Here is a 21,770-nt window from a genome sequence, read left to right as displayed (position 1 = left end):
TCTGGTGTCGGAGTCATCGGATCCGGGCCCTTTCAGATCCGGGGATTCGTCGGCGCCGATAGCTCCGGTCGCTTCAACGCCGACTGTGCCTTCGAGTCTGTCGAATCCGAGCTCTCGGGGCCGAGGGCTGAGCATCAGATCCGGGGGAGCTGGTGTGTCTTCGGCTCCGTTGGGTTCAGAGCACACCTCTCTCTCGGCTCTGGCTGCATCGGCTCCGACCACGATCCCTACCTCGGAGCCGAGGAGGTTGCTCTCGAAGCCTGGCGAGAGTAGCTCTCCTTCGGCTTTTGAGGTTGTGGAGAGGGTACTGTCAAGGACCTCCAGGTCCCCAGTTTGGGCATTGGATCCTCCTGTACCCCTGCTGCATGTGGGTCTATCCTCCATCATCCGACCATCGGGACAGCCTGCTCAAGCCCTCCAGTTGGTTCCCTTGGAGGAACAGGACCCTGTTGACGAGCCCTCTTCGGACAGTCCCACCGAGGTGGTCCTTCGTAAATGTCACTGCAAGAGGAGACACCTGGACTCCCCCGAGTCCGTTACAACCGACACGGATTTAGATGAAAGGGAAGGTTCCCCAAGGTCACCCCCCCCGAGGATGTCTCCTTCGGAGACATCATGGAAATGTTGCGTATTAGAGGGGGGTGGTCTGCCCAAAAACCTTCGGCGGATGAATCCGTGTTCCTGGATGCATTTGAGGCAGGCCCTTCTACCTCCTGGGTGTCCCCTCCGGCTGACCCCTTGGTAGACCTAATTACTACCAGGGCGTGGAAGGAGCCCGACACTGTGGAGCCTATCCCGAAGCGACACGACAAGATCCTTAGCCCCCCAGTGGATAGACCGTCTTGGGCCAAGGGAACCCCCGTGGATGCCATGTTGGTGGTGGCTGCCACCAAGAGAGAAGTCACGCAGGAGAGTTCGTCGGTTCACCCGCCAGATAAGCAATCTCGGGCGTTGGACCGCATTGGGAAGCTGATGTTTAGTTCAGCTACCTTTTCTATAAGGGCGCTAAACTATATGGCACATACCATTAGACTGCAACAAGACTTAATTAAGGAATATGCTGCAGCCCCCCCCCCCCCCGGAGTCCATGTCGATCGAGGACAAGAATGTTTTCTCGACTCGGATGGCCACTCTGAAATCCATCTCTGACATGTCCATGCGTCTACTTTCCCATGCCACGGAGGGAGCCGCTAGGGCCAGCGGAGCCGGGGTCGTCTTGCGACGTCACTCCTGGCTCCGTCTTTGCGATTTCACCGATCCTTTCAAGGCGTCCTTCGCAAATGCACCCTTTGACGGATTTTCACTCTTCGGCAAGACTGTTCGCGAGATGCTGGTCCAAAGCGAGAAGGATGGGAAGATGCTGTCTGCCATCGGGGTCTGCTTATCTAATCCCCAATGATCCTTTTCTAGGAATCAGAGGGGACAAAAGAAGCTGTGGTTCCGTAAGTCCCAACAATCCCATCCAGCTTCGGACCCCTCGTCCTCTAGAAGCAGAGGAGGGACAAGGTGGACGCCGGCCCAGAGGCAGAGGGGGACCGCGTAACTTCGGGTCCAGGGAACCCTTCCCGGATAGACCCGTGCAGCAGCCCTGAGGGCTTACCCAGCTGTCCCTCTCTGGAGGCAGTCGGGGGGGGGGGGGTTGTCGGAGCACCTGTCAAACTGGGAGTCCATTACGACAGATCGATGGGTGCTCCGCATCATATCCAGAGGTTATACCATCCCCTTCATAAGCCACCCTCCCTCGACCAGACGCCTCCCCGATGTTCCACCCGATCGAAGGGAGGCAGCGGCTTCAGAGGTCCTGAAGTTGCTAGAAAAAAAGAGCCATCCAGCCCGTCCCCCCAGACCAGTCCGGATTGGGTTATTACTCCACGTTCTTTTTAGTGCCAAAAAAGACGGGGGACCTCAGACCCATTCTAGACCTCTCTGCTTTGAACCTGTTCATTCCCAAAGAAAAATTTCGGATGGTCACCCTCCAATCTATTCTCCCCCTTTTGCGGCAGAATGACTGGATGTGCTCTATAGACCTCAAGGATGCGTACTACCACATTTTGATGGACAGACGATCCAGAAGATTTCTCCGCTTCCGGCTGGGAGCCAGTCATTGCCAGTTCAGGGTTCTCCCGTTCGACCTCACCTCAGCCCCCAGGGTGTTCACCAAGGTCATGGCAGTGGTTGCAGCCCACCTGAGACTTCAGGGCATTCAGGTCTTTCCTTACCTAGATGACTGGCTCCTTACCGCCACCAACTGGCATCAGCTCTGCGTGGCAAGAGATTATGCTCTGACCCTTGCCCAGAGCTTAGGCATCTCTGTGAACCTTCAGAAATCCTCTCTTTGCCCCGTACAGGTCCTGGAGTTCATAGGGGCCAAGTTAGATACCCGCATCTCTCGAGCTATGCTAACTGCGGACAAGCTGAACAGCTTGTTGTTTCAGGTGCTTACCCTTCTTCAAAGTCCGGCTCCGGTGGCGGAATTAGTCCTGAGGGCACTAGGATCTATGGCAGCAGCGATCAGTCTCTCCCTTCACGCGTGTCTGCGGATGAGGGTTCTGCAGTGGACCCTTCTAGTTCAGTGGTCTCTACTACTCCATCCATTGAATACCCCGATTCCTCTGAGCAGAGTTTGCAGGGACTCCCTTCTTTGGTGGCTCCATGCCCCAGAGCTGAGGGAAGGGAGGCCCTTTGTTGTCCCTCCCCCCCAAGCCACGCTGACCATGGATGCTTCTCGCCTCGGTTGGGGGGGGGGCATTGTTCGGGCAGAACTGTCCAAGGCACGTAGACTCCCCTGGAGACCGCTTTGCATATCAATGTCCTAGAGATGAAGGGCGGTGCTTCTAGCGTTGCAAGCTCTCCACGACCTTCTACCTCTGGGGACTATTGCAGTCCGGACGGAGAACATGTCAGTAGTCTGGTACATAAACAAGTAAGGAGGAACCAGGTCCTACCCTCTTTGCTGGGAGGCTATGAGAGTGTGGGAATGGGCGATATCCACCAACCGTTTTCTGGTAGCAATGCACATTCCGGGTCGGTCCAACATTTTGGCGGACAAACTGAGCAGAGTGATTCTCACTCCGTACGAGTGGTCTCTCAATCCATCAGTTGCGAAGCAGATCTTCCGCAAATGGGGTTGGCCTCACTGCGATCTTTTTGCTTCTCCCTTAAACACAAAATGCAGCGAGTACATCGCAATACTTCCCCCCAAAGGGGAGAATCCCAGAGATGCTCTAGTCCATACTTGGCCGCCCGGTCTACTTTATGCTTATCCCCCCCTTCCGCTCATGACAAAGTTCATACAGAAAACCCGTCGGTTGAGGAGCAGAGTTATTCTCATAGCCCCATTCTGGCCTCGCCAGATCTGGTTCCCTTACCTGCGGTCCCGTAGTGTATCTCCGCCATGGATACTGGATCCCATTCCAGTCCTGATTTCACATCCGGCGGGATACCAACCCCCAAACCTGGTGAACCTCAAGCTTGCGGCTTGGTTGCTCCAGTTCCACTGATGGCTAGGACTCCCGATATCTCATCTCCTGTTAAGGCCATTCTAGTCGCAGCACATAAGCCGACTACTAGGAAAATTTACTACAGCAAATGGAAACGTTTATTTGTCTGGGCTAAAGATAGAGGCCTGGATCCATTTACAGTTCCTATTCCTACTATTCTAGACTTCCTGTCGCTGATCTTTAGACAAGGAGCAAGTGCTTCTACAGATAAAGTGCAATTGGCAGCCATTTCCATGTGGGAGACGGACTAGGATCTTTGGCTTCTACAAGATTATGTAAAACCGTCTTGCGGGGCGTTTTCCTCTTGAAGCCTCCGGTGAAAGTGGTGGTGCCCCCATGGGATTTGACCTTAGTCTTACAAGCCTTGACAGGCCCACCCTTTGAACCCGCAGCTTCGATTCCATTAAAATTCTTGTCTTGGAAAACAGCCTTTTTGGTGGCCATTACTTCAGCCAAAAGGGTTTCAGAACTTCAAGCTTTATGTATGAAGCATCCTTATCTCATTTTTCACAAGGATAGAATGTTCCTCAGGACTAATCCGTCGTCCTTACCTAAGGTGGCTTCGGAGTCAAATATCAATCAATCAGTAAACTTACCCATGTTCTTCCCAAATTTTCAGAATAGAGGAGAATACAAATTGCATAAATTGGATGTGCACAGACAACTGCGTTTTTACCTGCACAGGACTAAAGATTTTGCAAGTCGGACCAGTTGTTCATGTCATTTGCTAAATCGGCCATGGGTAAGGCCATCTCCAAAGTGACTGTAGCAAATTGGATTTGTCAATGCATAGTTCACGGGTACTTATCTGCAGGCAAGCCAGTTCCTACCGGAATTTACACTCATTCTACGAGGGCTGTGGCCACCTCAGCAGCCTTCTCGTCCAGGATCCCCTTGGATGACATATGCTCAGCAGCTACCTGGTCCTCTTCTCATACATTTATTTCTCATTATAAGTTGGATATGGTATCGAGAGGTAGGGCTTCCTTTGGCTCCGTGGTGCTTCAGAATATCCTTCCATAAGGCCGCTCAGGGTTTTCCCTAGGTAGCTGGGGACTCTGTCCCACAGGTTGCAGAGCAAATGAAGTAACTACTTCAGATAAAGAAGTTGTGTACTCACCATAACGTTCCATCTGAGTAGGTACTTCATTTGTCTGCAACCGACCCCCCCCTGCCATTCCCCGATCCTTTTTCGGGACTCCTGATCACCAAAGAAATCTTTGTTCTGCTGTTAGGACAGTGATCTGGTGTTGCTTCCTCTATCGAGGGTAGGAGTAGTGTAAGAGGCAAAAAAAACTCTATCTGAGGTAATGTAGCACATAGCAGGAGAGGGTAGGGGGAGGGGCTAGGAGCTCGGATCTTGTAGCTTGGAAAGCTGCCGGCTCGGATCCGAGATCGGATCCGATACCCACAGGTTGCAGACAAATGAAGTACCTACTCAGATGGAACGTTATGGTGAGTACATAACTTCTTTTTATACCAGTTTTCTTTCCAATGTTTTCAAGTAAGGGGGGAGTACACATTACATCTACTTGATGTTTATACACAACTTAGGTTCTGTCTACATAGAATTAAAGATTTCAGGAAGTTGGACTAGTTCATTGTGTTATCCAAAGCTAAATTGGGATGTGGTGTTTCTAAGGTCACCCTCTCAAGATGGATGTCAAACTATATTACATTTGTTTATGAGAAGTTGGGTCTATCATTAAACAAAAAAAACAGTTCATTTGACAGGGCAGTGTCATCTTCCACAGTTCTTCAGTGTGACTTCCCAGTTGATGAGATTTCTGCTGCTGCTACCTGGTCTGCCTTACATCTTTAGCTAAGGAATCTGTCCCAACAGTTGAATTAGATGGAAATGGACAACATCGGATGCGAAAGTTGTGTATGCACCATAACAATAGATCCATTTTGTCCTATTGTCATCTAGTTCAACACCCCCCACCCCTCCAAATTGTCATATGAAGATTGGGTGGTAGTCTAGGAGAGACTTGCGAACACAAACCTCAACAGATGCATAGGACCCCCTCCCCTTTTTGTTGTATTGAACATGATCTCAGTACCATATGTTAGGCAAACTCGATCTGAAGTAATTTGATGGTGGAAGGAGAATTATAAGTATGGGAGGAGTCAGAGCTCTGGATCCAAAGGTTTAAAGGTTCTGAGACCGGATCAGAGTCCCAACATTTGAACCAAATGAAAACAGGACAACACGAATCTGTCATTACGATAAGTACATAACTTGTTAGTGATGCATCTTCTAGAGTTGCTGTTTTGGGTTCACTTATGAGGGAGGTACTCTTGGCTTTGCCTTCAGGCCTTACCTGATGAAATTAAGGCCAAGCTCCTGATGCTCCTTTGGACAACCAAAATCCTTTTGGTACTGCTGATGCCACTGACCTGCTTTAAGACTGTAGAAGACAAAGGTAAAATTATGCAGGACCTTAAACAACATTTGTTTCTCCTATCCCCAAATTTCAGAGAAATTATCCTAATTTTATGTTTGTTCTGAGGCATTCTCATCAGCTTTATAAAAGGAAAAGGTTCTTAAGTGTATGTTTTCTGACAAACCACCCAGAGTTCTAAGACTTAAAAGTCCCCTTTTCAGGACAAAGCTGTGTCCATCTGACATATTTTTCCCCTCCCCTCAGCCTTGTTCTCCTGTCTTTCAGGCTTTCCCTGTCTCGCTCTCCATTTGTCTGGCAAAATATTACTTAAGACTGTTGGGTTCTTTCCATTATCCGTCACATTTATTTTATGGTATGGAATTCCACCCTCCTTTCCTCAGGTCTTCTCTACCTCCTCCAAACCAACTTTCGTCACTTTTCCGTGGTCCTGCAGGATCTTTTGAATCAGGAAACCATCCAGTCTGATTTAGAATCCCAGTAAGGAACAAGGTTTTACTCTAGAATGCTTCTGGTTCCCAGAAAAGGGGAGTAATGGAGACCTTTACTAGACCACAACTTTCTCAACACCTTTCTAAAGGTTCTTTCTTTATGAAAGCTTTCTCTTCAGACTCTGTTTCATTTATTACTTCCACAGGCATTTCTAGTTTCCCTAGATCTAAAGGACACCAATCTTCATATTCCTGTTCACCATCTCTTCAGGAAGCTTTTATATTTCTGTTTCTTCGTCTCGTTCTCGGTTCTGTGCTTTGCACATTGGTCTTTCTACATCTCCAAGAGTATTCATCAAATGTCTGGCCCCTGTCGCAGCCTTTTTCTGGCTTTGGAGAATTCAGATATTACCATATCTGGATGACCTGCTTCTTCAGGCTCCTTCCCAGTCCAGGCTTTTTAAGAATTTGCACTTCACTACTTCTATGTAGTCTGGGATTCTACATCAATCTCAAGTCAGTTATGATTCCTTCTCAAGACCACATTTTTCTGGATTGCAGAATCTAAACCATTTCCAATGTTGGGCTTTCTTCTTGCTACCAAGGTTCTAGCTCTTGCAACCTACTTTCCAGGCTCTGCTTCCCTGTTGTCTCATTCCTGCAAGGGAATTTCTTGGAGAAATTTCTCCTCTGGTAATTACCAACATGGGAAATCGATGCTGAACACCTGTTTTCACCCCCTCGTTGGTCAGGTCAGACCATAAGCTAATCACCATTAACATCCACATCCCACCCCCACTCCCCAGTAAGCAAACCTCCATAAAAAACTTCTCCAAAGCCAACTTCATGCTATCAATTCATAAGTGACAAACTTCATGACACCCATGCAGATGGGAACTGAAAGTTTAACTGCTGAGTCCTACACTAAGGCGCTGCACGAGCACATCCACTCATGCATGAATCATGCCATCCCAAATAGAACCAAGATGCTTTCCTCCAAAAAAATGAAGCCAATCTGGTGGTCCCCTGCCATAAACAAACTTTACAACAAAAGGAAGAAACTGTTGCAGAAAAGAGGAAAATCCCATGATGCAAAAAATTCCCTTACCAGCCTCGGTAAGAAGCTGAGATCCCTCGTAAAATCCTCCAAAGCTAGTTACGAAAATAAAATTGCCAAATATTCCAAAGACAACCACAGGGCATTCTATAACTATGTCAAGAATCTAAACGGCAATGCTCAGATTGCTCTGAGCTACAACAGAATGGCATTAAATATACTGATCCCAAGGATATTGCCAGTATCTTGGCAGATCGATTCATTGCCAACTTCACCCCCCCACCCCCTAAACACCCCATCTCAATACAAGAAGATTGCCAGATTCCGGTAATAACAGCCACACAAGTAAAAAACGCACTCTCCAAAGCTAAGGGTACAGCATCCATGGGACCAGATGACATCCCAGGCTGTGTACTACATGAACTACAAAATGAACTGGTACCTCACCTAAGTGTCATGTTTAATCACACTCTCACCTCAGGCTTCGTTCTTGAGTGGCGCACAGCTACAGTTATCCCACTCCACAAGGGGGGATCCACCTTGGATCCTGGGAACTACCGCCCCATCAGTCTGACGAGCCTGATCTGCAAGGCCATGGAACATATTATCATGGAACTTACAAAGATATTGGCAACCTTCAAACACTGGACTCCACCCAGTTTGGGTTTGTGAAGGGCCGATCTTGTCTCCTGAACCTGATTGATGACTTTGAATCAGTCTCCAGAGCCATGGATGAGGGTAAGGCAGTCTACACAGCCTATCTGGACCTAGTCAAGGCCTTTGACATCATCCCCCCACTCTGGAATCATAGATAAACTTGCTAAGCTGGGCATTAATCCTTACGTCACTCGATGGGTTGCCAACTGGCTTACTGACAGAACCCACACTGTAAAAGTAGCTGACTCCAAATCCAGTTCCAGACAAGTGACAAGTGGAGTACCTCAGGGTTCAGTCCTGGGACCGCTCTTGTTTGGCATCTACTTCTCTGAAGTACAGGCCCAGCACTAAGGGACCCTGGCTAACAAAGTTTGTAGATGACTGCAAACTGGGAGCCATTACTGAATCCCCAAATGATGTGGATACTCTACAAAAGGGCCTTACAGAAACAGATGCTTGGTGCCAGAGCCATGGGCTCAAGCTCAGTGCCAAGAAATGTAGTTATCCCCTTTGGGAAAAAGCGTATACCCGTGAATTACCATATAAGTGGCAGTACACTAAACACCGAAAGTGTGATAAGAGACTTAGGTGGACAGTGGTCTCACCTTCAGTAACCACATCGCCACAACAGTCAGGAAATCCTATGTGGCACACCTCATCACTAAGGGCTTTTTATCCATAAAAAAGGAGGTTATTGTCCCACTGTACTCATCCCTCATTAGACCCATTATAGAATACAACGCCCCATTTGGTATGTACCTCTCAAGACATCTGCAACAACTGGAAAGGCCGCAGAAATACCTCACTAAAAGAATCACAGGCCTAACGCAGATGCCCTGTGCTGACCACCTTAAACTCCAGCTATACTCTGTCGCATATCGTCTACTCAGAGGCGATCTCTGCTTAACATCCAAGGCCATGTCAAACCCAGAGCTGTTGGACATGCTACACTAAAAGAAATCCCAATCCCTCAGAGCCACACACTCCAGGGATCTAAACCTTGTCATCACAATAAACAAAACATGCTGGAGGGATAGGTTCCTGACCCAGAGACTCAGACTCTGGAATAGACTGCCCATACATGTCAAGCAGAGAGCCTCCTTGGCCCTCTTCAAAAGGAACCTTGACAATTGGATGGTTGAAAGGAAATTCACCCCGGGGATCACGTCAGAGGCCCTGCTAGACAGAGGTCCAGGGAAGTAAATAGTGTGGGAAGAAATAGCTAGGGAATTGTTATGGCTAAGCTTGTATAGGCCCTAGGGCCGATAGCCTAGTACCAATCTATGAACTTATGGTGAGCCTCTTTGGTCCTTTCTTACATGTGTGAACTGCTGCATTATGGCCTAGCGTATTCTTCTGTTAAAGTTCAGTTTTCTGCCGCCTGTGCATGTCTGCCCTTGAACCCACTGTTGGCCTCTCTTTTTGAGGTCAAACAGTTCCTTGAAGGTGTCCTTCGTATCAGACCTCCAAGATTACCTATTTTTCCCTCTTGGGAGCTTGGCTTTGTCCTTGAAAAGTTTACTTAGGCTCCTTTCAAGCCCAATTCTTACTATTTGCAACACTACACCTGGAAGACTGTTTTGTTGGCTTCTCTTAATTCAACCAAGAGTTTTTGTACTACAGGCTATGATAGTAGGTCCTCCATTTTTGATTACTCATACGGACAGTCTCTGTCTGCATACTGGTCCTCCTTTTGTGCCCAAGGTGGTTAATGTGTTGTCCCTTTATCAGTCTATCCAGCCCCTTGTTTTTTTTTCCCTCCGCAGTCTTAGTTCTTCACACCTTGATTTTACATAGACAGCTATTTGGGTAAAACAAAGTCCATCTGCAAGTCTGAGTAGCTTTTTATACTAGGAGATTAGGTTTGGCACTTTCTAAGTAAACTGTTTGATTTCTAAGGTAATTTTATTTTTTTTACTTTTATAGTTGAGCTTTCTGCTTCAGTTTGAGCTCATTCTACCAGAGAAGTAGCCTCTTCTGGAGTGTTCTTCAAAGGTTTGGATACTAGATCCATCCTTGAAGCTGTTACTTGGTTCTCTGTCCATACTTTCACTAAACATTATAAGTTGGATATCATTATCAGAACCAGGGCAAGATTGCCTGGGCTGTCTTTCATGGGTTTCTGGAGGGCTTCTTTGTGCCTTCTCCTCCCATCCTTTACAATAGCTTTGACATCTCCCACATGTGATGAATACTGCAACAGTGGAAAGGACATAGCAGTTGTGTAGTATCTTATCATAACAGCAGATGTCCTCCTTTTCACTATTGCTGTATTCAGTTCTTCCCTCTTGCCCCTTTTCTCTGTGTCTTGTTAGGAATACTGCTGACTGAGGGATCTTTGCCTTTCTAGCCCTTTTTCTCTCCTACTTTTTTTTTTCCCCCAACTGTAAATGTTCTTTCTCCTGAGGGTGCACTTGTTCTCCTTGGGTACTTCAGTTCTGAGTATTGAGTATGCGCATACCACCTTTATGCCCTGTGCAGGGGGCATAAGCATGACGTACGAAGTTGGGAGGATGTAAAGGCTTTGGTATGCTGGCCGAATGTTGGAATTCCACTCGTCATGAATACTGCAACAGTGAAAAGGAGGACATCTACTGTTACAATAAGGTCTTACACAACTGTATGATCCATATCTAGATAAGTTTTTAAAGTTTCCACTCAGGCTTCAGTCACTGTGAAGGAGTACCTCAGGATTTTAGGTCTCATGGCATCTGTGATTTTCATTGTACCCCTGGCAAGACTCCATATGAGAAAGTACAATAGTATCTTAAGTCTGTTTGTTACCAGCACCGACATCTTTTTGTCTTTTCAAATCCCAGTGCTGGGGTTTGTCAGAAGAGAAACCACTTGGTAGAGACAGAAAATATCCCATAACCCAGGTCTCCCCTTCAGCCAAGCAGACAGTCACCACAGGCGCCTCGGATTTTGCTTGGGGAGCAGTTTCTGGAGGAATGAAGGTGTAAGGTGTGTTTGACACCAAGGACAGATGCAAAAAAATAAATAAGTTGCTTGCCCTGAGCAAGGCACTGAACTCTCTTAATAGTCTAGGTTCCCCAAGACTCTTGGGACAACTTTGATATTATCTTGACATAACTAAATCTTTCAGATCTTCAGATACCTACACAAGACATGAAAAAGTTAAGAAGGGGCAACCTGTGTTAAAAGAGACCATTTCTAAGTGTTTGTCTCAGGCTATTACCTTTTGGTGTAGTCAGTACAACAAAGCTAGTCCAGGCAGGGTCAAGACCCATTCTTCCAGAGCCTTGGCTTCATACATTGCTGTTTGGAAAGGGTTGGATTCTAGAAGTATTGTAGAAGCAGCAGTTTGGTCCTCCATACGTTTACTAGGCATTGCAAGCTTATTTCATTCTCTTGGTCTAGATCAGGCTTTGCTAGGAACATTTTCCAGAGGCTTTTGGACCTTTCCCCTCCCACCTCCCAGATGTAGTAAGCTAGGGTGATCTACCCATACAGCTTAGGCTACTGCAGCAGTGATCAATAGTTTGAATGTAGTACAAGTTGTATAAGTAAAATTAGAGTAACAGCATATGTTCGAATGATCACTGCTGCAGTAAGCGCGCCCTCCCTTCATCTCTCTTTTTTTGGTGCGTTATTTACACTGTGATGTGAATGTGTGTGTGAGTGCGCATGTTTGTTCGTTCCTAGTATTATCCTGCCATGGCTCAACCTCCCTCTCTCTGTTGGCATGAAAGTTCTGAAGAGCATGGTACCCAAACTTGTCTTTTTAGTTAGTTCAGCTCAAACTAAACTGGGTGTGTGGAAGGTGCCCTGAAGCTTTGGAAGCTTGCTGGCTGTTATATCCTTGGCAGGATATAACCCATGTAGCTAAGGCTACAGCAGAACAATCATCATTCAAACATCTACTGCTATGGTAAGCTTACTTGCACAACTATATTTTTTCTGTTAATATACTATTTTTAACTTTTAAAATGTTTAAAATTCACTGGTACAGTATTTTCAATCCACACAAAATGTCGTCATGGTTGTCCTTTGACAAATTATGTTATTCATTAGCTTAATATGGTGCTGTTTTAACGTTTTTACATTATAGCCTGGACTGCAACTGTCAACAATAAAAATTAACAATATTTTATTGAAAGTGATATTCATTGTGCTTTCCCCGAAGTGAAGTTATTCAGTGTCATCTTTGTCTTGCTTTCCTTATACAAGAAAAACTCTATAGAGTACTTGTGATGTAAAAAATAGCAATAATAAATTTATAAACTTTTGGTGGTCCTCTCTTTGAGCTTAACTTATTTTTCTCCATTCTTTTCACAGCAACACCAGAACCTGGTGAAGATCCCAGAGTAACAAGGGCCAAGTATTTTATTAGGGACGAGTTTTTGGTATGTATATTTGAAGCGTCTTTTAGGAAATTATATTGAAAGAGAACTATCATCCAAGGTGCTCCAAATTTGTGCTAGTGTCATTTAAAACTTTGCTGTTTTGGACATTTTCTAGTTGTATTCAATGCTGGTTAGAAAAAAGCTTCCTTTCATTTTACTAATGGAATAAAATAACCCCACACATGGAATGGAAGACCGTGGTGGGCAGTAATGCACGGTGCTCCTGCTGTAAATTATGGGTGAAATTACTAATTTCAGATGTGCTACATTGAAATATTTACCAATGTATCCTATGTTATCTTCTCTGCCTGGCATCAGCTTGCAGATTATCGTATCCAGTTCTGATCTGGAGACCGTAAACTCCACAGGACTTCAACTTGCCAGTCTTCACTTCCCCTACTCACAATCCCCCATTTCCTAGAGGATACCCCAGATCAAGTCCGTCACCATTCCAGCTAGCAGCTCGAAGCATGGCTGCACATGTGACTGTATCCTTTTTCTGATGTTTTTTCCTCATCCTTTCCTCCCCTCTCCTTTACTGTGTGGTATACTATGATTTAGATTGTCTGTTAGGTTTCTAGCATTTTAGGTACTGGATATTAGGTCATTACAATGTGTGTGTTGTTACCGACAGGCTTTTTCCTCCTTAGAGTGTTCTTCTTAATGTCCTTCCATATCACTTTTGCAGTATATTCTTTACTAAAGGGTATTCCCTGCCAAAGGTAGCCCAGCGTCTGGCAAGTATACCAAAGCCTCAGGAATTTATAGATGTATGTCACGCGTAAGCGCCCTGTTGAAGGCATAGAACATAAAGCTGACATACAGACGTGCATATCTCAGAACTACTTTGCCACCAGTCTAAACACCATCATTTGTCATCGGTCTGAATGCTCCTCCTCCTGTGCTGGTTACTAAGTCATGTTTCAGTTAAGTGCCCCATTAGGGTTTCTTATCTTTTCTTCCTTTTTTAGTTTTGGGAGTTTAGTGTTATCCAGAAAGGGAAAATGTTAGTGTAGGAGGCAGATTCCCCTTAAGGCTAATCACAAACAGTGTCTGTTCTGTTTGGGTGCTTCTCGTGACCATACAAAGTGTTCTGTCTGCCAAGCATTTATTCCCCAAGATTCTGTGCAGCACCCTCTCCACCTTGTCCATTTACCTGAAGAACCAGAATCTTAAATTGTTGGAGCAGGGAGCTATGTCAGAAATTTTCCAAACTGAAGGTCAGCCACCTGCCAAGAAGACAGTGTGTCACGTCTGATTTGACTGCTATTTCGCCAACCCTAGCCATCTCTCTCGAGGTGGATGAAAGCACAGAGGATTGCCCAGTTGTTGCACTGGATTCCTCTGCCACAACCATATTGGAGGTTAGCGTGGATCCGACTTTTCACATGTCCTCAGAGGCTGTGCAGACATCCGCCCCAGATGTTAAGGGGGAACCTCAGCTGATTATTTCAGAGGGACCGAGGGGAATTCCACAGATACTGGTTCAGGAGGAGATTCCTACTATATTAGTTGAGTATAGGCAAGGGTCTAAACATTCTAGGGTGTTTAGGGCAGACATCCCTCAAAAGAAAAAAAAAAGCATGATGTTATGTAGTCCAATCTCGCCTACATTCTTACTCATGGGTTCGGAGCCGAATATCGGCTCTGACTCGGCCAACTTTTATTTTCTAGCACAAAGTCTCTAATTGGCTGGGCTAAACAGGTATCCCATGTTGCACTGCTCCATAGCCCCAGATCTCGTTTGCCGCTCGTGTAACTAGGACGTGGTCTCGCTTGGCAGTGACTAAGTACCTCAAAATTTCTATTTTTCTCTTTAGAAAATTGTTGTGATTCAAACAAAAGCTATTTTAATAGCTATTTCTTCTTGTTTACCATCTATATTTGGTTGAAGTGTTGTCTGTGTGTGAGTGGTATCCCTAACTGTTCCAGTGGGCTAGGCCCATTTAAGTTAGAGGACCTAGTCCTCCCTTTTGTGCAGTGTTTTACCCTGTGCTTTGCTTTCTGTATTTCTGTTTTTTTTTTCTCTGGTTGAGTTGTGTGTTGTCGTTTCTAGAACCGTTTTACTTAGAGGTTCTTGGGTTTTTGTGTGTAGCTATAGTTTCCCGCCTTTGCTGTTTCCCGGCTAGGTCTCCCTTTCGTCTTGGAGTTCAATACCTTACTTGAGATGTCTAAGGATAAAAAGGAACATAAACCTTTGGGTTTTAAGAAATGTTCCAAATGTAGCTCCAAGATGTCTATTACGGATGGACAATTCCATGTGTGTGTGTATTGCCTAGGAGCAATTCACTTGCAAGCATCCTGTAGCTTTTGCCACGCCTTCAGTCCGAGGGTGCTACAGGAAAGAAAAAATAAACTTATATTGAAGGGACTCCTAAAACCTTAGTTTGAGGAGTCTTTAGACTCGACTTCGAGTACTCAGTCTATGGCTTTGAAGGCGAAGAAAAGATCTCCGGCTCCTTCAGTCTCCTTGGCGCCTCAGCTCCTCTGTCCTCGGGGCCGCAGGAGGTATCTGTTGTGCTGGAATCGACCTCGGCTCCAATTTTATTGGAACCCATTCGGAGCCGGTCTCCCAGTGTTAGGCATGGCTCTCCTGATAGGAGATCCCAATCCCCCTCTCTGTCCTCCAAGTCCTCCAGGCTGTCAGCTTTGGATGTCGCTAGAGTGGTTCAGAGGTTCCTGCGGTCGCCGGTGTTAACAAAATTATTCTTGGCTCCGACCCAGTTGGCTCCGGAGCCCGTCCTGATGCTTGTGTCGATGGTTCCTCCTCCGAGCACTTCCTTGTCTTCGGAGCCGGAGTGCTCCGCTCCGTGTGATGATCTTGTGCCGGCTCCGATACCCCCCTCAAGGGTTTATCGGTGCCGACATCGGCTCCAACCATGTCGGTCCCATCCACAGTTTTTGGTACTCTGGTTTCCTCTGTCGGGCCTGAGGGGAATACATCAGGACATCTGTCGGTTCCAAGCTTCCCCCTCGGCGCATCGGCTTGGGGAACCCTGACACCTGTCGTGACCTCGGAGGCCGGTCGGTCCTCTGATTCGGGAGCGACCTGCCTTCGAGGCCATGAGGAGCGCACTGGCCATATCTTCAGTTACATCACCCGGATCGGTCATTCTGTCCCCTTCCACTCTGGCTAGAGCCTCTGATGTCCCCTATCCGTGGATGGCGGAGCCCAAAGGTCTGGGGATACCCCCATGAGCGGTCCCCAACTTTCTGAGGGTCCCTCAGAGTCTGTGCCTGATGAGCCCCCCAGAAAGAAGTTGTGCAAGAGGAAGCACATAGACTCCCAGGACGAGTCTCTCACTTTTGATACCGACCTCGAGGAGTCAGAGGGGTCCCCCCAGTCGTCCTCTGACATCTCTTTCTCCGACATCCTGGAGATATTGAGGCAGAGAGGCGACTGGCCGTCCAAAACCCCCTCTGAGGAGGAGTCGGTATTCCTCAAGGCATTTGGAGCTCAACCCTCCGCCTCCTGGATGTCTCCACCCTTCGACGAGCTCCTGGATTTAATTTGTCGAAGGGTGTGGGAGAATCCTGATTCGGTGGAACCTGTGCCCAGAAAGCCCAATAGGTTTCTTTCTGCCCCCCCCCCCCGGGAAAGAGTTCCTGTCCAAAGGAGTTTCTGTAGATGCCATGGTGGTGGCGGCGGCCACACAGCAGGAAGTAGCCAAGTCTTCTTCTTCCGTCCATCCTCCTAACAAGGAGTCCAGGAGCATGGACCGCTACGGGAAGTGTACCCTCTCATCATCCACCTTCAGCCTGTGGTCGCTGAACTATCTTTGTCATTTTACTCTGCTCCAGAGAGCTCTCCTCAAGGAGTTAGGAGATTCTCTAATGGGTAACGTACCTGAGACGTTAGCACACATGGTTAATGCCCAGGTGTCTACCCTCAATTCGATTGTCAACTCGTCCATGAGGCTTATTTCATATGCAGCCGAGGGGGCGAGTAGGGCAGCTAGTTCGGGAGTAGCCCTCAGGAGGCAAGCCTGGATGCACCTGTGTCATTTCGCGGAGGCCTTCAAGTCTTCCTTCACTGACGCCCCCTTTGATGGGTCCTCACTTTTTGGGACCAAAGTGAAAGACACCCTCACCAGATGCGAGCAAGAGGGAAAGACCCTGTCTGCCGTAGGGGTCTGTTTTTCCCTTCCCTCTAGGCCTTACCCAAGGCTCAAGAAATCACAGAAGTTTTTCCCTGCCGCACAAGGTGAGTCCCCCTCCAGAGGCAGAGGAGGGGAAGGTTATTCTGGAAGACACCGCCCTAGAGGCAGAGGAGACCCCTGCAACTCGGGAGACCATGATTTCTTTCGTGGTTCCTCTTACCATCGTTCCTGATGTGTTGCCCAACTGTGCTATTCTGGAGCCAGTCGGGGGCTGCATTTCGTTGTACCCGGAAGCCTGGGCAAGCATCACCTAGGATCGATGGGTACTCCGAATAGTTTCCGGAGGTTATACCATTCCCTTTTTGTCAGACCCCCCTCCAGTCAGGAGGATCCCGGACATTCCACCCAGTCAAAGGGATCACGCAGCATTAGAAGTCTTAAAGCTGCTAAACAAAGGAGTCATCCAACATGTCCCCTCAGACCAAATCGGATTAGGGACTTACTCGAGACTCTTTTTGGTGCCGAAACGAACAGGGGACCTGAGACCCATTCTAGATCTCAGCCGATTAAACCACTACATTCTGAAGTCCAAGTTCTGAATGGTCACCCTTCAGTCCATTTTCCCGTTACTGGGAAAAGAAGTGTGGATGTGCTCCATCGACCTCAAGGATGCTTACTACCATATCAAAATGGACAGGGCATCCAGGAGTCACTTACGCTTCCAGCTGGGAGCCAGTCATTTCAGTTTCGTGCCCTGCCCTTTGGTCTCACCACAGCCCCCAGAGTGTTCGCCAAGTGCTTGACGGTGGTGACAGCTCACTCGAGACATCAAGGATTCAAAGTGTTTCCATACCGGGACGACTGGCTCCTTACCGCCCCCACCAGGCATCTTCTCATCCGAGCCAGGGACACTGCCATTACCCTCTGTCAACTAGGAATTACCTTGAACTGGGAAAAGTCTGCCTTGCTGCCCTCACAGCGTGTCACATTTATAGGCGCAGATCTAGACACCGTCCAAACGCGAGCCTTTCTTCCCCGAGAAAGGATCGAAGTATTGCAGAGTCAGGTTCATGCTTTATTACCCCTCAGAAAAGTACAAGCGAGATGGGTGCTTCAGCTTCTGGGATCCATGGCAGCTACCATTATGTTAGTGCCTCTAGCGAGATTACACATGAGGCTTCTTCAGTGGCTTCTCTTTGCCCAATGGTCCTTTCAGAAACTCCCCTTTTCCCACCAGATCCTACTCACGGAACGATGCAAGCAGGATCTCCGTTGGTGCCTATGCCCCACCAATCTGGACGAGGGAAAACCGCTTGTCCCTTCATCACCCGTCGCCATGGTGACCAGGGACACCTCCCAGATGGGGTGGGCATTATCTTGGCAGGACAGTCCAAGGCATGTGGCAAGATCACGAGGTACATATGCACATCAATGTTTTAGAGATGAGAGCGGTGTTATTGGCCTTGCGGGCACTTCAGAGCTCTCTTCCTGTGGGAACGATTGCAATTCACTCGGACAACATGTCCGTTGTGTGGTACTTAAGCAAGGAGGAACCAGATCTTTACCCCCTGTGCAGAGAGGCCATGCGAGTGTGGCAGTGGGCAGTGTCTTCCCAACGGTTTCTAGTGGCAATGCACATTCTGGGGAAGGCCAATGTGATAGCAGACAGGCTAAGCAGAGCTATTCTGATGCCTTACGAGTGGTCCCTGAACCTTCTGGTTGCAGAACAGATTTTCAACAGGTGGGGTCAGCCTTGCTGCGATCTTTTTGCCAGTCCCCTCAATGCCAAATGCAGCAGCTACTTCACCCTGATCCCCCCCCCACAGGGGGAGTCACCCAGGGATGCTCTAGTCCATGATTGACCCTCAGGTCTGCTCTATGCTTTCCCTCCGTTTCCTCTTTTACCAAGAGTGATTCAGAAAGCCATATCCTTGGGAAGCAAGATGATTCTAATTGCCCCACCCTGGCCTCGCCAAGTCTGGTTCTCTTTTCTTCATCAATTCTCGGTGGGCAGTCCTTGGACTCTGGACCCAGTACCAGACCTACTGACGCACATGTCGGGGCAGTTCCATCCCTCCCTGCGGACCCTCAGGTTGACAGCCTGGCTACTCCACTTCCATAGTTAGTCAGACTTCATTGTTTTTCACCTGAAGTGGTGCACATTTTATCCTTTTCTCATAAGTCTTCCACCAGGAAGATTTATTCCAGCAAATGGAAGAGATTTTCCATTTGGGCTCAGGCCCAAGGACTTGACCCTTACACAGCCCCAATTCCTGCTGTTTTGGATTTTCTGTCCATGCTCTTTCAACAGGGTTCCGCCCCTGCTACCATTAAAGTGCAGCTGGCTGCTATTTCGAATTTTCATACCTCCCACAAGCCTTCCCTTATGGCACATAAACTCTGTAAGGCCTTTCTGAAGGGTACCTTGTTACTCCGGACTCCTGTGTCAGAACCTATCATGCCCTGGGATCTAAACTTTGTTTTGCAAGCCCTGACTTCCCCACCTTTCGAACCAGCTGCCTCATGTGACTTAAAGTTCCTGTCTTGGAAGACTGCCTTCTTGATAGCCATCACATCAGCTAGACGGGTGTCAGGGATTCAAGCTTTGTCCATCAAATCCCCATATTTAATCTTCCATAAGGACAGGGTTTCTCTTAGACCTAATCTGTCCTTTCTTCCTAAAGTTGCATCTACTCTTAATCTCAACCAGTCTATTGAGCTGCCAGTTTTCTTCCCTCAATTCTCGAACAAAGCAGAGTTTAGATTTCATCAATTGGACGTGCACAGGCAATTACGATTCTACTTACACAGGACAAAACAACTACCGAAAGCTGACCAATTGTTTGTGTCTTTTTCATAAAGTAGAGCGGGATCCCCCATTTCCAACGTTACAATCTCCAGATGGATTTCAAGTTGTATTTCCTTTATTTACTCCTCTGCGGGCTAAGATCTACCATTCCCAGTCAAGGCTCACTCTACCAGGGCTGTTTCTGCATCAACAGCTTACCATGCCAGACTTTCTTTGGATGATATTTGTGCTGCAGCCATGTGGGCTTCCCCACACACCTTTATTACTCATTACAAACTGGACGTGGCTTCTAGGGGCTGGGCTTCCTTTGGTTCCACAGTCCTCAGGAGTATCTTACTTTAAGCCTCCCAGGATAGAAGTGCTAGGGACGCTGTCTCATGAGTAAGAATGTAGGCGAGATTGGACTACATAACATCAAGAAGTTATGTACTCGCCATAACGTTCGATGTATGTAGTCCATCTCGCCTCACATTCTTACGTACCCTCCCACCTGCCCCCTTCCTGGAGGATTTGTTGGCTGAAATTGGCGTTTGAGTACCCTTCAATGGCAGTTGTTTTTTCTTATTCCACTTGATAGTGTTCTACTATAGTGGGTTGTTTTTAATGCATGAGGTGCGATTGTGGTTTTGCAGCAAACTAGATCTGGGGCTATGGAGCAGTGCAACATGGGATACCTGTTTAGCCCAGCCAATTAGAGACTTCGTGCTAGAAAATAAAAGTTGGCCGAGTCGGAGCCGATCTTCGGCTCCGAACCCGTGAGTAAGAATGTGAGGCGAGATGGACTACATACATCGAACGTTATGGTGAGTACATAACTTCTTGTTTCTCCTGCTCCTAAAGATCCCCAGCATGAATGTCAGGATTTTACCCAGGAGTTATTTAATGCACTGATGGCCTTGAAGCCTTCCCAAGGAGCTTCTTTACCTGCTCCCCCATGATATTCTACCTCACTCAAGAGGCCCAGAGAACAGGATTCCTCTGATAAGAACTTGGATTGTGAGGAAGAGTCTTTGGCATATTCCTGTCATATCCCTTCTCCTTTGGATTATGGTTCTGAGGCGGAAGACTCTATTAGCCTAGACTCTCTCTTTGAAGAACTCTCTTTTGGGGATACTATTTCTCATGTAATGGATTTTTTTTTTTAAATGAGACTTTTTTCAGGTTTCTGACATTTAATGCAGATGTCCTTCATGGATGCATCTGCAGTCATAACTGTCATCCTGTCGTCAGGCAGCCCTTCGGTCGGCCGGATTCCAAAGTCCGGGTCCGGCTTCGGCTGATGTCGCACTTCACCCGACGTCATCTCTGCTGGTCTTCGGGTATAAAGGCATCAGCCGACGCCATTTTCCTCTGTCTTTCTTGCCGCGTGGCGCCCGAAGCAGAAGCTGTTCGCAAGTGCCGGTCGGTCAGATCCAGAGATTACTACTACCAAATACTACTTGAAGACTTCTAAAAGCTAAGTACCCCGTTGGGGACTCTTTCTTGCCTCAGCCGATGTCAGAAAAAGTCAATAACTGTTTAACTTGTGGGAAACAAATACCTCATAAAGATTTCCACTCTTACTGTTTGCCTTGTTTAGGCCCAGACCACGACGTAGCAGCCTGTTCGGCCTGTGCCTCTTTCAACCGACGAACGCTTAGGCGTCGGTCGGAGTTTGCTGAACAGTTTTTCGGCTCAGACTTTGCGTACATTATGCCGTCGGATCCTCCGACTACCCAAATTGTTAAAAAACGCAAAGAAAAAGACCGACAGTCGCGGTCCGCGGTTTCGGCCGAAACCATGGTTAAGCAAACCGCGAGTGTCTCGGTTTCGGCCGAAACCGAGAAAACTGATCAAAGTACAGCTGAATCAATGACTACTACTGAGGTTCCTGCTATCTTACTTGAATCGGCCTCAGAAATTTTACCTACAACAGTGGTTACTAGTGACTTATCAGACACCATCCCTTTGGATGTCTCTACCCCAGCACGTGGTGCTGCTAGGCCTCCTGCAGCCATGTCTATTAAGGCCTTTGCCAGGGCTAAAGCAGCCAAATCTACTAAATCAGTGCCTGTTAAACCCCCCTCAACTAGGCCCACTTCTAGTTCACAAATGCTTACTCTGGCAGAAGATTTAATATCCTTAATTAGGGGATCTCAATCTCACCCAGACAGGGCCTCTCAGCCTCCAGAAAAGAGACTTAGAGCAGAGCCCCCCGAGCCTGTGTCCTCTGATGATTCTGCGGATGACTCAGATATTACAGACCAGCCAGAGGCTCATTTCTCCAATTATGAAGACTCAGATGCTGAAGAATCCATTCCAGCTGCTTCTCCACCAGAAGAATTCTCCTTTGGGGAAACCTTACATGCCATGCGAGAACAATTCCAATGGCAGCAACAGGATTACTCAGATTCCAGAAAAAGACTTAGGACTTTTCTGCACCTTCCACAACACAGGCCCTTAGC

The 21,770-nt window shown here is 47.4% G+C and overlaps 1 protein-coding gene across 2 annotated transcripts in view; it reads left to right on the top strand.

The window, feature by feature from the left end:
* GNAS (GNAS complex locus) overlaps positions 1–21,770 on the top strand; it is a 2,418,861-nt gene that overhangs the window by 2,163,257 nt on the left and 233,834 nt on the right. For both annotated transcript variants that reach the window (XM_044089970.1, XM_044089971.1), the window contains exon 11: positions 12,350–12,417. In XM_044089970.1, the coding sequence (XP_043945905.1) occupies positions 12,350–12,417 (68 nt within the window). The remainder of the gene's footprint in view (positions 1–12,349; positions 12,418–21,770) is intronic.

The sequence above is a fragment of the Protopterus annectens genome, chromosome 12.part0 (genome assembly GCF_019279795.1).
Source record: "Protopterus annectens isolate FY-2018-M chromosome 12.part0, PAN1.0, whole genome shotgun sequence".
Taxonomy (NCBI): Eukaryota; Metazoa; Chordata; order Ceratodontiformes; family Protopteridae; genus Protopterus; species Protopterus annectens.
The sequence above is the reverse complement of the archived record's forward strand: the minus strand, read 5'-3'. Positions and strand labels throughout refer to the sequence as shown.